The sequence below is a fragment of the Monodon monoceros genome, unplaced genomic scaffold, assembly GCF_005190385.1.
Source record: "Monodon monoceros isolate NGI ecotype Baffin Bay Population unplaced genomic scaffold, NGI_Narwhal_1 Super_Scaffold_5, whole genome shotgun sequence".
NCBI classification, from domain to species: Eukaryota; Metazoa; Chordata; class Mammalia; order Artiodactyla; family Monodontidae; genus Monodon; species Monodon monoceros.
In genome coordinates, this window is record NW_021703782.1 from 101,377,496 (window position 1) to 101,394,015 (window position 16,520).

General features: G+C 39.2%; 1 protein-coding gene across 11 annotated transcripts in view; it reads left to right on the forward strand.

The window, feature by feature from the left end:
* Window positions 1-16,520, forward strand: part of RABGAP1 (RAB GTPase activating protein 1) — a 179,581-nt gene that overhangs the window by 120,963 nt on the left and 42,098 nt on the right. For all 11 annotated transcript variants that reach the window (XM_029201909.1, XM_029201906.1, XM_029201907.1 and 8 more), the window contains 6 exons: window positions 1,175-1,288; window positions 5,173-5,247; window positions 8,429-8,554; window positions 9,160-9,303; window positions 11,684-11,725; window positions 11,986-12,114. In XM_029201909.1, coding sequence (XP_029057742.1) covers window positions 1,175-1,288; window positions 5,173-5,247; window positions 8,429-8,554; window positions 9,160-9,303; window positions 11,684-11,725; window positions 11,986-12,114 — 630 coding nt within the window. The remainder of the gene's footprint in view (window positions 1-1,174; window positions 1,289-5,172; window positions 5,248-8,428; window positions 8,555-9,159; window positions 9,304-11,683; window positions 11,726-11,985; window positions 12,115-16,520) is intronic.

Sequence of the window (16,520 nt, forward strand, 5' to 3'; positions counted from 1 at the left end):
TCCCACAACTGTAAAATATTTATGGCCCTGGGAACCCGATTACCTGAAAGGCTAGAGAAATTACCCAACAAGAAAGAATATCACTCATTTTTCACTTGAAACAGGAGTATCAGGCTCTTGGATGGTGTGCTGAATATGATGTAGTCTCACCAAGGAGAATCCAGTCTATTGTCTTAGCTATGAAGACAATGCATTGTTAAAACAGAAGGTCATGTTTTTGTGTTCTAGTTATTTACCATGTGAGCAAATAAAATTTAACAAGGGGAAGCTATTAGAAATAGCTGGATGCTTGACATATTTTATGACATTATTGACATTTGTTCAGTTTTAGTAACTCATTGTAGAAGAGGAAACAGTTTTTCTCCATTGGTAAAAGCAAGGAATATTTTCCCATAGCCTGTTTGAATTCCTTGGCATTTAATAGTCTAGTTTCCTATTGAGTAGACCACTATGTGAATTTTTATGCCATTTGTCCCTAGGATAAACCCCAATCAAGGGATTTCTCTTTTCCCTTTGAGAACCTGGCACATGAGTTTTGTGCCAAAGGATCAATTAAAGCAGCAATTTTTGTACCCAGTTTTTCTAACGGAAGCACTTTGCCTCCTTCTTTTGAGGTTAGGTTGAGTGTTTTCCTGGGGGCAATCTATTTTTTTTTTCTTTTTCTTTTTTTGCGGTGTGCGGGCCTCTCACTGTTGCGGCCTTTCCCGTTGAGGAGCACAGGCTCGGAGGCGCAGGCTCAGCGGCCGTGGCTCACAGGCCCAGCTGCTCCACGGCATGTGGGATCTTCCCAGACCGGGGCACAAACCCGTGTCCCCTGCATCGGCAGGCGGACTCTCAACCACTGCGCCACCAGGGAAGCACGGGGCAATCTATTTTGAATCACATTTTCCCTCTTAGAATAGAAAGGTTACCAGCTGCACTTCCTTGCAACAGGGGTGGAATAGACGTGAGGTGTATAGAGTGAAATGGGCTGATTTTCTTTCATCTTTTTTTCCCCTTAATATTTGCTTTGGCTTTGGCTTCCCTGAAGACACAGTAACTCTGGGCATGCACATGTGTATGTATGTCCCTGCAGCATTTTAAAGCATGTAAATGAGAAGACCTTGTTGTATAAGCCCAAACAAGTACGGACGTAATTGACTACTAAACCTTCTCTTTCCTAATGTTTGCACAGGAGTCTCCCCAGGACAGTGCTATCACTCGTGATATTAACCGGACATTCCCAGCACATGACTACTTTAAGGACACAGGAGGAGATGGACAAGATTCCTTATATAAAATATGCAAGGTATTTCATATGAAAAAAAAAAAAGACTCAGTTGTTTTTGTTTTTTTTTTAAATTTTTGTCTGTGTTGGGTCTTTGTTGCTGTGCACGGGCTTTCTCTAGTTGAGGTGAGAGGGAGCCACTCTGCTGCAGTATGTGGGCTTCTCATTGCCATGGCTTCTCCACAATGAGAGAGCACGGGCTCTAGGCGCGCGGGCTTCAAGTAGTTGAGGCACACACGCTCAGTAGTTGTGGCTCGCGGGTTCTAGAGCGCAGGCTCAGTAGTTGTGACGCATGGGCTTAGTTGCTCTGTGGCATGTGGGATCCTCCCGGACGAGGGCTCGAACCCATGTCCCCTGCAGTGGCAGGCAGATTCTTAAGCACTGAGCCACGAGGGAAGTCCAAGACTCAGTTTTAAATGGTGATTCTGGTTCTTTGAAATTATGCAAAGGATAACTACAAAACGTAATTTATATTTGATGTTCAAGAATGCAAAAAAATGAGAGAAAAGTCTTTGTAAAATCAACAGTAACAACACAATTTTAGATTCATAACGAACAGAATATAATTAAAAATAAGATGGTAGGATTTCTTTTACCCTTTTAATCTAGCTCTCCCTCACCTTCCTGCAAAATGTCCCAGAAAGAAACCCTGTGCTCACTGACTCTCATCCTTACTTCTGACCCCACTGCACTCTTGTTTCTCTCTCATGATGATCTTCATTGCAGCTCTCTCTGCTCCTGACTTCTCACCCTCCTGGTTAAGCTCTCACTTCTCTAACTACTTCGCTCATTCTCTCATGATTTTTCTCTCTCTCTGCCTGCTCCTAAAACAGAGGCCTTCCCCTAGGTGCTCAGTCACTGGTTCCTGTAGCTCTACACTGTCTCCATGGGTGACCCTTTCCACTCCCACAGCTTCAGCTATCACCACTGCACAGATGTTCCCAAATCTACATTAACTCAAGGCCTAAATTTCCAGCTGCTCGTTGGTCTCCATGTAAAAGTCTGTCAAGTACATCAGACAAAACAGGTCTAAAACTGGGTTCATTTAAAAAAACACTTTATTATGAAAATTTTCAAACATACATAAAAGTTGAGTATTGTAAATGAATTTGTATATATCCCTGTCCAGATTGAATATTTATCAATATATTGCCACAGTTTCTTCATCTGTCCTTTTAAAAAGATTTTCCTGAAGTACTTAAAGCAAACCTCAGACATCATAATCCTAAACTCTTTGCCGTACATCTCTAAAAATAAGATCATTATCCACCTGTATCATCCATCATTATCCATCAGTACCACCCAATAGCCACTCCATATTCAGATTTCCCTAAATGTCTTTATACATTTAGTTAGAATCAGGATCCAGCAATATTCATACTGTGGTTAGTTGTTATATCTCTTTTAATTAAAAACAGCCCTCCTTTTTTTCCCCATGCCATTTTCTTGCTGAAGATACAATCATTTCTCTGTTATTTTCTAGTTCCTTCCTTTGGCCATGTTCAGTTTGATATGATTGACGTCTCTTTAAGCCGTACTTCCCTCACTATTCACTGCCCTGGTACAGGCCACTATGATACGTTGCTGGCACTTTTTTACAAAAGCCGCCTTGCATTAGTCTCCCTGCCTTTGGGTTCTAGCCTATTTATTATTTTCTCTGTGTTGACCCTAGAATTGGATCATTTTAGTGGCCTCCACTAGACCCACTAAAACCTTTAGTGCTTTGTCTAACCCACAGAATGAAATAAAAATTCCTTAGTTCATTTCCTGGTCCTAGATTCATTAGCTTAGTATTAAAGGCATTTTATAATATATCCAGGCTTACTCCCTAAATATTTTATGCTTCAGTCACATTGGACTTCTCACTGTACTCTGGTTGATTTACTTGTCAAAATTCCCAACTGAACTGTGAAGTTCTCAAGGGCAAGAATCATTTCTTACATATGTTAGCATCTATAGCACTTGCACAGTGCACGCCATATTATAGAAGGTGCTCATTAAATGTTGATGAATTAGTGAAATGCCTTTTCTTCCCCATATTTCATTACAGCCCCCATGAACCTTATATTTCAAACGTTTCCCGAATGTATTATGTACATGAAAGTACTTTCAAACTTTCGGGAAATGTTTGAAATATAAAGCATTCCTTCTAGCTTTTCTATGAGCCTGAAAAATGCTCCCCTCATTCTCTACCTATAGAAATTCAGTACATTTTTATCTTAGTACATAATTGATTAAGCCATGTGCTGAGCACTTTACTTGAGAGGACTGAGAATAATTCATCAGCTCTATTATATAAATACTGTGATTATTCTCATCTTACAAATAAGGAATATAAGCATTGGGCCTAAGAGCCAGACTGAGACATTAGCAATTGTGAGATTTCAGCCCAACTCTGTCTAACTGTGAGGCCTCTATTCTTTTTTGACTAATCGACTGTCGATGGTACCTTCATCAGTTTTGTCAAACTGCCTTCCACAGAGCTGTGTTGGCATATATTACTACTAGTTTTTAACAGTCTTAACAAAATGGGTATTAACTCGTTAATTTTTACTGATTTGATAGGTGGAAAGTGGTCTCATTAAATTACAAAATATCATTTCTAAATCCCTCTGTGCTTCTTGTCTTTGGAAAAGCATATGTGTTTCTCGTTCTGTAGCCCTCTCATCAGATAAGCTTTGACAAAATGGGGGATATAATGAGATTATACTGAATTCTACCTGAATTTATGAAAGCATGGTTATATATAAAAACATAAACAGTGATTGGTGAGTGCCTGCTATGTAAAACATATATATGTATATATTTTTAAAGCTATAGTTTCACCAAAAGCTAATGATAAAATCCCATGTGTATATTAACTTGTCATCTAATAAACGTTGGCATCACATTTTGCTAAGTGATCTGAAATTTAAATATACCCATTTCTAAGTTGCTTTCTTGGGACACAGAAGAACCTTGGGGAAAAAAATGGAGAATAAAGAGAGGTTCATCAGAAATAAATTTGTCAAACAGGGAATAGCGTCCTGAATCTATCGGAATTCCCCTTTCCCCCCACAACTTACATGAGAACTATAAATATTAACCATAAGAACAAGACTCTGAAGAACAACTACAGAACCAAAGAGGAACCCGCAGGGCTGTTTGATGTCAGTATTCTGTTAATGATAACGTTCAGAAGAGATGAGTTGTGATCATCTGCTGCCAAGGGAAATACAAATGAAAATTCCGAAGAACCCACAGACGGCTTCAGAGTAGTCCCTCTTATCAGAAAAGTTTCCACTGGCATTGTGGAAAGGACTGTATTTTGCCATCTTTGCCAAAAGATTTTTTTTCCCAGAAAGAAAAATGAATAGCAATAACAGTGTTTAGTGAGTGCCTGCTATATGTGTTGAGGTGCTGGCTAGGTTGAATAGGACATCACCCCAGCCTCTAAGAAGTTCACAGTCTAGTAGAGAAGATGGACATTTAAAATGCAGTGTGGTAAGTGCTATAATAACCATACATTTGTAACAAGTACCATAGAAGTACCGAGGAGAGAGAGAATCCTGGGGGAATAGAATATGTTTGGAGCCTCAGTGAAGAACACATTTTTCAGACAGAGAAGAGGGAAAAGCATGAGCAAAGACAGGCGGAATGACAACTTTTTTTTTTTAATGCTAAAATGGTTTTTGCTTAACCTTACCACTCCTTGGCTACAGGAAGTGGCCTGGTGACAGCGTTATTTATAATAAAGAAAAATTGGAATTGAAGAGGAATGTTTGCATCATTCACTGCCCATCAGAATGCCACAGTGGAGTGTGGTTAGCATCTTCGAGGTTCCCGTGTTCAAGTTCCTATAAGGCAACTATGACTCAAGAGTGACTACATTCATTTACACCTCATGTGTCTTTCCCCCCCCCCAGGCTTATTCTGTGTATGATGAAGAAATTGGCTATTGCCAGGGCCAGTCATTTCTTGCTGCTGTTCTGCTTCTCCATGTGAGTAATTAGGTCTCTATGTATGACTTACACATGTCCTGCCTCAACTTATACTAGCCTTAGACTTGATCATGGTTTTTTATTTCCTTTGGCCAGGCTTTAGTGCATGAAGGTTAACTCCTATATCTGGAAACCTTTTCCTTAAATTAATACAGTGTCATCATGGGAGAGAAACATGGTAAAAAATAAATGACAGTGTTGAAAATTGGTACAGGGGTAGACTTTTTTTATTACTAGGGTGATTGGATAGACTTTAGTCTTGATTGAACCCTTTGGGGACATTTTATCTTCTCTAAAGTAGCCGCTGTCATCAGTCTTTGTTTTGAGATTTATGTATTGGGGTGGAAGGGAGGCAGAGAAGTTGGGTTGCTTTAGCACCATTTTATTCATTTGTTCATTCATTCAGCAAAGACCTTTACCCTCCATCTTACTGATATTTTTTTAAATCCACAGCAAAATTGAAAAAATGTTAAGGTGAACACTCATATACTCTTGACCTGATATATCAGTATTCTTCCACACTGCTTTCTCTGCATCTCTCTCTCTTTTCCTCTTTTTCACACACACACACACACACACACACACACACACACACACACTTTTTTTTTTAATGGAAAAGAAATTTTTTGAAATTATCTTTGGAAAATAAGTAGCAGACATCAAGATACTCCACTCCTAAATACTTGTGCATGTATCTCCTGAGGACCTAACCAGAATATCACAGTCATATCTCAGAAATTCGACACTGATTCACAGTGTCTTACCCACAGTCCACATTCAGTTTTCCGTTTACTCAGTAAAGTCCTTACAGCTTTTTTTTCTAATCAAGATCAGTGAAGAATCAGGCATTGCATTTGGTTGTCATTTCATTTTATTCTTTTAATCTGAACTATTCCCTTTGCCTTTTTTGTATGTTCCACGCCATTGACAGTTTTGAAAAATTAAAGCAGATTGTCTTGTAAAACATCCCAGATTCTTGATTTGGCTGATCATTTTCCCATGATTCAAGTTAAAATGCTTGGCAAAAATACCACACAGGTGATGTTAGCAGAGAGTTTTTGAGCACCTGTTATGGTCTGAACTGTGCTTGTGATCAGGAGTGAATAATATAGTGTGGCCCTAGTCCTTGTGGATGCAGAGCTAGTGAAGCTGACTAGCTGTAGGCAAAAAAAGTCACACAAGTATATCATTGTTACTTTCAGTGGCGCTGTGAAGGTATAGTGAAACGTTTGATGCAAGATTATAACAAGGGAGCCTCATTTCGATTACACGCTTCTCTGGGAAGCTAACCTTTAAGGTGAACCCTGAGAAATGAGAAGGGATATCCATTCTCTTTTGTACTTTGCTGTATCATTTAACTTTTTTTTAACATTGTTATGAAAATAATAAAACTGTTTTGAAAACAAGAGAGTGGAGAGTAGAGCAGTCCTGGTAAAGAGAATAGTACAGTGTATAGAAGCCCTGAAATGGGGAAAAGTTGGCATCTGGAAGGAACTGAAAGAAAGGCAGTGTGACAGGAGCATCACGAGCCATGGGGAATAGGGGGAGGGAGCTAGAGAGGTCCACAAGACTAGCTTGAAGGAGGGCTGTGGAGACCAGGCCACGCAGTCTAGATTTTGTTTCTCTAAGAACAGGAAGCTTTTGAAGAGGTTTAAGCCATTTCGTGTAGGTTGTAATACAAGTAAAACAAAACTACTTTGCATCTTCTTACTGTGAGCCTAGCTTGTTGGTATTGGTAGGCATGCAAAAATGTGATAAAGCTATGACACTGATAAAGAAGTCAAGTTTTTTTTTCCCCCCAGCTTTGTTTACATCATAATTGACGAAACTTGTGTGTGTGTATATATAAGGTGTATAATGTGATGATTTGATATACTATACATTGTGAAATGATTCTCACAAGCTAATTAACACATCATCAAGAAGTCAAGTTTTAAGTTTTTGTTTTGTTGTTTTAATCAGACTTTATATCTCAGAGTCTCACAAGTCTATGTGGTTCGTCTTTGTTCTCAATTTTCGTGCAAGGACATTTATCCCCATTTAAGTGTCACAACCCTTTTAAAATGAGTTTCCCGATGAAATCCCCAATGTCTTGGTTTGAACTCTATGCTGCTTGCCATCGTGTTAGAATAAGTGCTTGTTTCAGAGTAAGGGCAGGTGTGCTGCCTAACATCAGAAATGCCACTCTGGGCAGACCAAGTCTCTCCCTCAGTGAGTGGAAGAGTGAAGTTGCCTGCCATGGTAAAGACCTCAAAGGTCTGGTCCTTTGCCCCAAATGCCCTTACCTTTCCAACAATAATTTTCTATCCTTTTCTCATTTATTACTTAGTCTGATTTGCTCTTTAGCTCTGCTTTATTCCCAGTTATTTCTTTGCTCAGCCCACCTCCATCATCTTGTTCGACAGAAGCCCACCCACCTTCTTGACATTTGGAAGGCTTGCTACAGTCATGTCATGCCTTAAATAATATTTCCAGCGCTCTTTTTCTATTTTGAAAACTAGACATTTTGCCCGGTTCTCAGGGAGATATTTTTCCATAAAGCTGTGGAAGATGTATAAGTGAGTAACATCTGTAAATAGAAGTGAAGTAAAGGAGGTTTTTGTACTATTTTAAGTATTACTGCAGGCGTTACTGTAATACTTTAAACATTTCTTCAAACCTTAGAATACATAAAGTTCTTCTGTAACTAACCATGTTTTTAGTAACAGTGAGGAAGAAAAACATTTTTACTAAAATGAAATAACAGTTAAGGAGGTAAAATGATTTAACAAAGGTCTTATGATTTGGGAAAGATGAAACATACTCGAGTATAGACCTGTTCCTACTCAGTTCAAGTCCTGCCCTCCCTATGAAGCCTGTTCCTGGCTCCCTCAGGAAGACCCAGGCTTCTGTTCTTGTGTTCCCACTGGTCTTTCTAACTAGGCATTTTACAGCTATTGTATACTGGTTGTATGAGAGGCTCCTCAAGAACAGAAACAGTGTATGACATAGAGTAGGCATTGTTAAATATTTCTTGGTTGAATGAATGCATGTTACAAAACACAGCTGAGATCTGAGTTACTGCATATCACTAAATTTCCTGGTATTCAGATAGAGTTGAAGGATAAATTTAATATACTGAGGAAACTTCTGTATATGTTTTTGATCCCCCACCCCTTCCCTCTTTGCCTGTCTGTTACAGATGCCTGAGGAACAGGCATTCAGTGTTCTGGTCAAGATCATGTTTGACTATGGTCTCAGGGAACTTTTCAAGCAAAACTTTGAAGATTTGCATTGCAAATTTTACCAGTTGGAGCGCCTCATGCAGGTAAGTAGAGAATCCAGCTTTGCATTTGCCAGTAGGAATGCAAGACTGGGAAGAGCGGGATTGATGAAATGGTGCCAAGGAGCAGGGGCGATTTCTAGCCCTCCAGGGTTAAGGACAGGTTTTAGGTTTTTCATTTCTCTCTATGTAACGATGATGCCACGATTAATACGGTGTTAACCCGACGGGTGTGAGCCGGGTTTTCAATCTCATAAACACCCAAAAGATCAGATGACTGTAGGAGCCTTTAACACAGCAAACTCAGTCAAGAAATATTCACCAAGGCTCTGAAGCTGACTGGTTAGAAATCTTATAACAAAAGTGAAACAAACTTTCCCAAACATTTCATAACTTGGAAAGAACAACTGTCCTTCCAAATATTTGTCACCATTTGGGGATTCCTCTTTAGAGCTACTTTGTGGACTGGAAATGAGAGCTGAGTGCCAGTTTAATACCAGATGATAAGTGTTCTTCTCAGCACTTTGGCAGTTTTTAGAAAAACACAAATATGTGACTTTTTTGGCCTATTTCTGGCAGATTTATGAACCTCCTGAGTGAGAGTTAAACAGCTGCATATGTGCCCAAGACTAATTAGTTTGCTATTTCAGGAATACATTCCTGACTTGTACAACCACTTCCTGGATATAAGCCTTGAAGCACACATGTATGCCTCCCAGTGGTTTCTTACGCTCTTCACTGCAAAATTCCCTCTCTACATGGTCTTCCATATCATCGACCTGCTTTTATGTGAGGTACGTATCACACTTTGGCTTTTGTTTGTAGTGTCCTTCCTGTGTCACCTCTGTTAAAACAGAATTTGTTCTTCTCAGTTATTTTATTTCATTGCTGGAAAATCCAGGTTTAAGTTACTCTTCCTTGGGCTGATGCTAATAATCATGTTTTGTCAAAGGTGCTCTCTGCTAAAAAAAAGCACATTTGTATTAGGTTTGGCTGCATTGAAGAAATCCAAAATAACAGTGACTAAATAAAGTAGAGGTTTATTTTTCTTTCCCATGTAAAAGAAATCAGAAGGTTGGCAGTAACCTACCTTCCTCAGAGTGCAACTCTGTTCCATATGGCTGACTAGAGCTCCAGCCACTGTCTCTCTATATTTAAGCTAGGGGGTTTAGGGGTTCGGGGAGGTTGCATCCCCTCTTTTAAAAGACATTTCCTGGAATTTCCACCTGCATTTCTTCTTAACCCCTTATTGACCAAAAGTTAGGTACCTGACCATACCTAGCTTCTAAGGGGAGTTTTTTTTTTTATTTAAGCTGACTAGGAATTTGCTAAAACTTGGTCTGTTACTGAAAGAAAATAGATATTATAGTAAATAACAATCTTTGCCTCAGCTTAGTTTTGGGTTTTAGGATGTGTGTGTGCCTAAGAAGAAAAAACTAACTTCAAAAATAATATATGTTTGTTATAGAAACTATAAGCAAAAAGATTTTAAAATACTTCTAATCCCAGTCTAGAGGGAAACTACTTTTAACATTTTGGTGTGTATTCTTTCTGCCTTTTCATATATGTGTATGTGTAATTTCTATATGGAACAGTTTTTTTCATATGGAATATTATGTAATAATGTATATTATGGTTTTATATCTATATAAAAATACATAAAAATACGATTATGCTATATATGCTATGTGGTAACCTCTTTTTATCTCATATACTTGACTATCTATAGACAGACACCTCCACATATATACCATCCTTATTTTTAATTATCCCATATTCAAAACATATAAAAATCCACTAAGAAATTTGTATCTTCTACCTAGCTTGAAACATTATAAGAAACAGCATTTCAGATATACCATTATTCTTTTTTTTTTTAAAGAAGATGTTGGGGGTAGGAGTTTATTAATTATTTTATTTTTGCTGTGTTGGGTCTTCGTTTCTGTGCAAGGGCTTTCTCTAGTTGTGGCAAGCTGGGGCCACTCTTTATCGCAGCGCGTGGGCCTCTCACTATTGCGGCCTCTCTTGTTGCGGAGCACAGGCTCCAGACACGCAGGCTCAGTAGTTGTGGCTCACGGGCCTAGTTGCTCCGCGGCATGGGGGATCCTCCCAGACCAGGGCACGAACCCATGTCCCTTGCATTAGCAGGCAGATTCTCAACCACTGCGCCACCAGGGAAGCCCCATTATTCTCTTTTTTTTTTTTTTTTTTTTTTGCGGTACGCGGGCCTCTCACTGTTGTGGCCTCTCCAGTTGTGGAGCACAGTCTCCAGATGCGCAGGCTCAGCGGCCATGGCTCACGGGCCCAGCCGCTCCGCGGCCTGTGGGATCTTCCCGGACCAGGGCACGAACCCGTGTCCCCTGCATCGGCAGGTGGACTCTCAACCACTGCGCCACCAGGGAAGCCCAGCCCCATTATTCTTAATTATTCTTATTCTTATTATTCTTAATTAATGCCAAGTATCCCCTTCTTTGGATATATCATAATTTATGTAACCAGTTCCTAATCTCAGACCTTTGTCTAGTTTTTCACTATTATAAACAGCCATTTGTTAAGTAGTTACTGTGGGCCTGGTGGCATGCTAAGTAACCTACATAAACTTTTCAACTAATTAGTTCAGAAAACCATTGGGAGACTATTTGTTATGGAACTTGAGGCCCAGAAACTTTAAAAGTTTAACACTGTCAGCAGATTTTAGGGCCTCGCCTGAGCTGTCCTTTGCCCCACTACTCCTAGAATGATTAGCTTAAGAAAGGCAGATTAGAGGGAACCCTGAGCAGATTCAGTTCTGGGACCTAGGGCTCATGGACAGAGTGATTGCTGTACTTGGAGTGAGCAATATAGAGTACAGGAAGAGCCACCAGGAGTTACTTCCCGAGAGATCACAATTTTATGACTCTAATGTTTTAGTTCGGAAGCATAGAATACTTTGAAAAGCATTCTTGAATTGCGAGAATAGCTCTACAAAAGCTCTTCTCTCAAAAAAATGGGAGACTGGGTCTACCTTAAGTGGTTTTTCAGTGGTTGCCCTGTAATTTTTTTCCCCAAGATATTTTCAAGATTCATTCCTTAAGTTTTTACAGTTTATCTAAAAATTGTGGGGTATTCTGAAGACAAACAGCTTTTGATAATCCATATATAAACACTGAAAATGTTTTCTGTGTTTTCTTTTAGGGAATAAGTGTTATTTTTAATGTCGCCCTTGGATTATTAAAGGTACAGTACACATTTATTTGTAAGCTGGGTTATCTGGTATTCCTTGTTCAGCACTTGCAATATCTTGGTCTTAATCTCACTCTGAACAGCCACTATGCTCTGGCATTGTCCCTGACAGTGGATATGTGCAAGGAGCTCTGCAAAGGCTACAAAGTATCTTCTGGGGATTATAAAGGAGCTGGGATTATTAAATCCTTCTTGGGCACCTTCATAGCAGAAAACTTTTTCTGTACATGGTTGTATTTTCTTCTTTCTTCAAGACTTCCAAAGATGACTTGCTATTGACAGACTTTGAAGGTGCGCTGAAGTTCTTCAGGGTTCAGCTTCCTAAGAGATATCGCTCAGAAGAAAATGCAAAAAAACTGATGGAATTAGCTTGCAACATGAAGGTAAAATCATTTTTGCGTTAATTTAGATTCCTTTGTTAATGTCTCACTCTTCCTGATCAAATTGTCAACATTTATAGTACATTAATAATAATGTTTTCTTTTGTATTGTATAATTTTCTAAATATTTTCATATATATTACAGCCTATGAATTAAATATCAGGTTTCATGATTTCTACTGTGCTGTCCTTTAACTTTCAGTATTTGTTGTTATGGTCAGAAATTCCCTAAAATGAAAGTGATAATACATGAAGGAAACTTATTCACTATTTATCACTTCCAGTGAAGCATTTATGATTTGTATCATTTTTTTAAGTTTAAAAAAAAAGAAGAATCTCCTTGTGTTCATGTTATAAAAGTTTTGTTTTTAAAGAAGAAAAAGTAATTGAGGGAGTTTAGTTTGGAATTTGAGAGGTGGAGGCAAATGGGAGACAGAATAAATAGCTGTATTGAGATGCTTATAGGGTGCATAAAAGACTGACTGTCATATTTACTCAGTGTGTCTCCAGAGGGTAGAATTGTGATCACTGTGTCAGGGGCAGATGTGGTAGGAGAGAAGCTTCACTATCTACTGAATTAGAGTACGGACTGGGAATCAGAGAGATCTGAATTCAAAGTTATTTCACCTATTTAAGGCACAATTTCCTCATCTGTAAAGTAATATTGGATTTCTGGTTCTGGTTATATGTCAGACTGAGCTAACTCAGGCTACCCTTCTTTAAACATTTGGAGATGCTAAATAAAGTATAATCCAAGAAATGTTTAAATACCTGGATGAACTTGAAAGAAGAGAAATACCCAGGTGCCTTAAACAAAGTGGCTCAATGTATTGTGTGTGATAATAAAAGAGCATTCCAAGGGAATATAGAACCAGAGGTAGGTATTAGGATTTTACTACTCACGAAGACAAGACATGATTTGGGGCCTTCTGGAGACCCCAGAATGAAACTGAAATCTCTGCATAAAGTTAGGACTTCGGAATGGCCACCCTGTTTGTAAAAGCAGGAATACAAAAACTACATATTAGCCTGATAAATAATAGGAATCATGATATAAAGTGAATGGGGGATTTGGCGGGGAGGGAAAGGAAATAGAACTTCTAGAAATTAAAATAATCATTAAAGTTATCATTCAATGTAAAATGTTACATCCTTCACAAGTATTATGGATAACATTTAATGATATTTTACCATGTGCTAGGTCCTGTGATTAAGTGTTTTTACGTGTGAGGATTAACTACAGTATATGTACAGTGCTTACCTTAGTGCCTGATAATTAGTAAGGGTTTAAGAAATAATGGCTACTACTATGATTATTTCCTCCCTGGTTTTTCAAGCAGAAACAAACTCTTTTCAGTAACATATACACCAGTGATGGGTTTGCGCACAGCACACAGCCGAATGAGCTCTGAGCTTCTTGGAGTTGCTTTCTATCCCAACCTGGTTTAGCATACAGAAGGATGCTGACTCTTACTTATGATTTCTTCCCCTCCAAAACCTGCTTCTTCCTCAGTGTCCCCATCTCCAGTTTGTGGGACCTCATTGCTCAGGCCTGAAAACTTGGTACCATCCTCTTCTATTCTTTCTTTCACACTTAACATCTTCATATTCCACATCCAAGCCCTATCATCAAAATATATCCTGAATCTGATCACTTCTCAACCCTTTCATCACCAATGCCCAAGTCTAACCATCTCATCACTTCTCTTCTGGAATATTGCAGTCGATTCCTTGGTCCTTCTGTTTCCACAGTGATTTCCTCCCAGACTCTTTTTGATCTCATCTCTCCCTTGCTTAAAACACTAATGGCTTCTTATCTCAGAATAAAACTTAGGTTCTTGCCTTGGCCTGCAAGGCCTGGCACCATCTCACCTCTGACAGTGTGATTTCAACTACTACTACTTTTCCCCCTTACACTTTTCCACTTCAGACACCCTGGCCTCCTTGCTGTTCTCAGACATGCTGAGCATGTTCCCTCCTCAGGCCTTTGTGCTGGCTGGTCTCTCTGCCTGTAATGTTGTTCTCCTTGCTGTCCACATGGCTTCACCCTCACCTCATTCAGTCTTAGGCTCGATGATCATGTCATCAGAGAGGACTTCTCTGATTACAGTGTCTAAAGTAGCAGCTCCCCCCAACTCTTTACACCCTATCTCCTTATCCTGTCATATTTTCTTCATGTCACTTATTGATACTTAACATTATTTTATATGTTTGACTATTATCTGCGTGCCCCCTGTCCCCATGCTGGAATTAAGCCTGTGACAGAGGGGACTTTATCTCGTTTGTTTATTGCTGAATTCCCAGCACAAGAACAGGATCTGACATGTAAATATTGGTTGAATGAGTGAATAAATGAATATTCTGTTGAGCTTCTTCCAAGTGTTTTACAAAGAAGAGTTAACATGGATTTGGGCAAGGCTTAAAAATAGCTTCTAGCTAAAGGTTTACCTTTTGGGTTTTCATTAGCTTGAAACACTTTAATAATAAATGGATTCTTTATTTCCAAAGTCCAGATGGGAGGTGTCTAATGTCTTTTTCCTTGCCTTTGCTTCCAAAGAATTAAGGTAGACAAGGCCGCATAGCACACATTATTTGCTTAGATACGTAATTCCTTTTGGTCTTGGAGAGCCCTGCATGGCTAGGGTACACTTTGGATGATTTCTCCTACTTGCACATGGTTTCAGGTGAGAAAAATAGTAATTTTTCTTGAAATCGACTCATCACGGAAAGCCTACAGATTCACCAGGACATTAGAGAGTGAGCTTTTTCTGTTAAAAGGTGGGATATGGTGTGTACAGTTTAGTTAGTGATGATTAGTTCCACTCTGGCAGCTATACTTAACACCAAAAAATATTAAAGGAGATATAGGCAATAGTTGAGCCAATTATTGGCAAAGGACTTCAGTCACAGTGATAATTTGTCAGCTCAAAAATAAGAGAAATCATTGGCAAGCTCAGTTATGAGCCCTGCATTACGTAGACCGCATGACGGAGGAGGGCCTCAGTCAGCACAGAGAGTGCATAGTATCTTCTGGTTGTTTGGAGACCCTCTAGCCATGGAAAAGGGGACTCCTGCTAGGTGAATGCTTTGGAAACTAGCTTTTGAATTTCTTGGTGTAGAATTTAGAAAGGAACATTGGCCTCGTAACTCATTCAATCCCATTCCGTTATTTTTTAATTTAAAAAAAAAGTTGTGACTCAGTTTTCTCAGTTGTACTTCCTAATTAAGGTGGGACTAGGGAATGCTTTACCTCACATGCCAGTCCAGGAAACAGATACCTATTCTTGTTGTCTTTTGTTGTGTTTTAGCAGTTACAGTGTTGTAATTTCCAGTATTTGTACAGATTTTATAAGAATCTCATTTGTTCCTCACAGTACCCTGTGAGGTGCAAAGGGCAAATCCAGTGTGGAAACTGAGGCTTATAGAAGCCAAGTGACTTACCCGGCTGATACTGACTGGGCAGTGACAAAAGCCCTGTTGGAACTCAGGCCTTCTGACTGAGTGCTCCCAAGGCTTTCCACCCTGTTGCATGGCCTCTTACTTCAGAAGGCGGCAAGAACCAAGTTTGGTGCGGCAGTATCTGCAATGGCCACAAGGTGGGTCTGTTGCCCAGAAAGGTCCACTGTCCTCTCGGTGCCTGCATCTTCCTTTTCTCCATCAATCTCTCCCAGTATCTGTCTTTACTTGCCTCTCCTTTTTTTTCCTCTCTCTCCTTTCTTCCCTTTTACTTCTCCCCTTCTTCTCCTTAATTTATTATGGAACCGAATTTTTTTTTTTATTTCTTACAGAGTTTTAGACCCCTGCTCTTAATCTAAAATTTAACAACATACATACATACATCAAAACTCATTTAGCCGTCTGTTGAATTTCTCTCCCTCCATGGGTCAGTGACCTGAGATGGAAAAGTTGTTTCCACTTGTGATATAAGATCTAAAAGGAATTTCACTTTAAATAGATTGTTCAGGAGATCGGGAATGGTCCTAGGAGCTCCACAGCCCTTTCATACCCATAACTGTGCCATGCATCATCTTTAGTGGAGGGAAATGGGGAAAAAATAATTAGGTCTTTTAAGTTTTGACTCAAGAAATATGTGAGAGCAACTGTTTCTTTGTGTGTCTATACAGGAATTTTGAGAACAAGTCTGATACGTGAGGCTGGTTTAGAAGCAGCAGGAACTATGCTAAAAGAGATGGCTCAGTGGGTTTCTTAGATCAAATCTGAATACTTGAACCTTTGGCTGTAGAATCCTGCCTGATGTGAAATGGAATTTCTGAACCATGGCTTCATTGGAATTTGTTATGTCAAACATAAAGTGAATATGCTAGGCTTCAAACTACCTGTAAGAAAAGATATTATTACAAAAACCAAATAGTAATATCTGTCAATTAATGTAATCCTAACCATTTGCT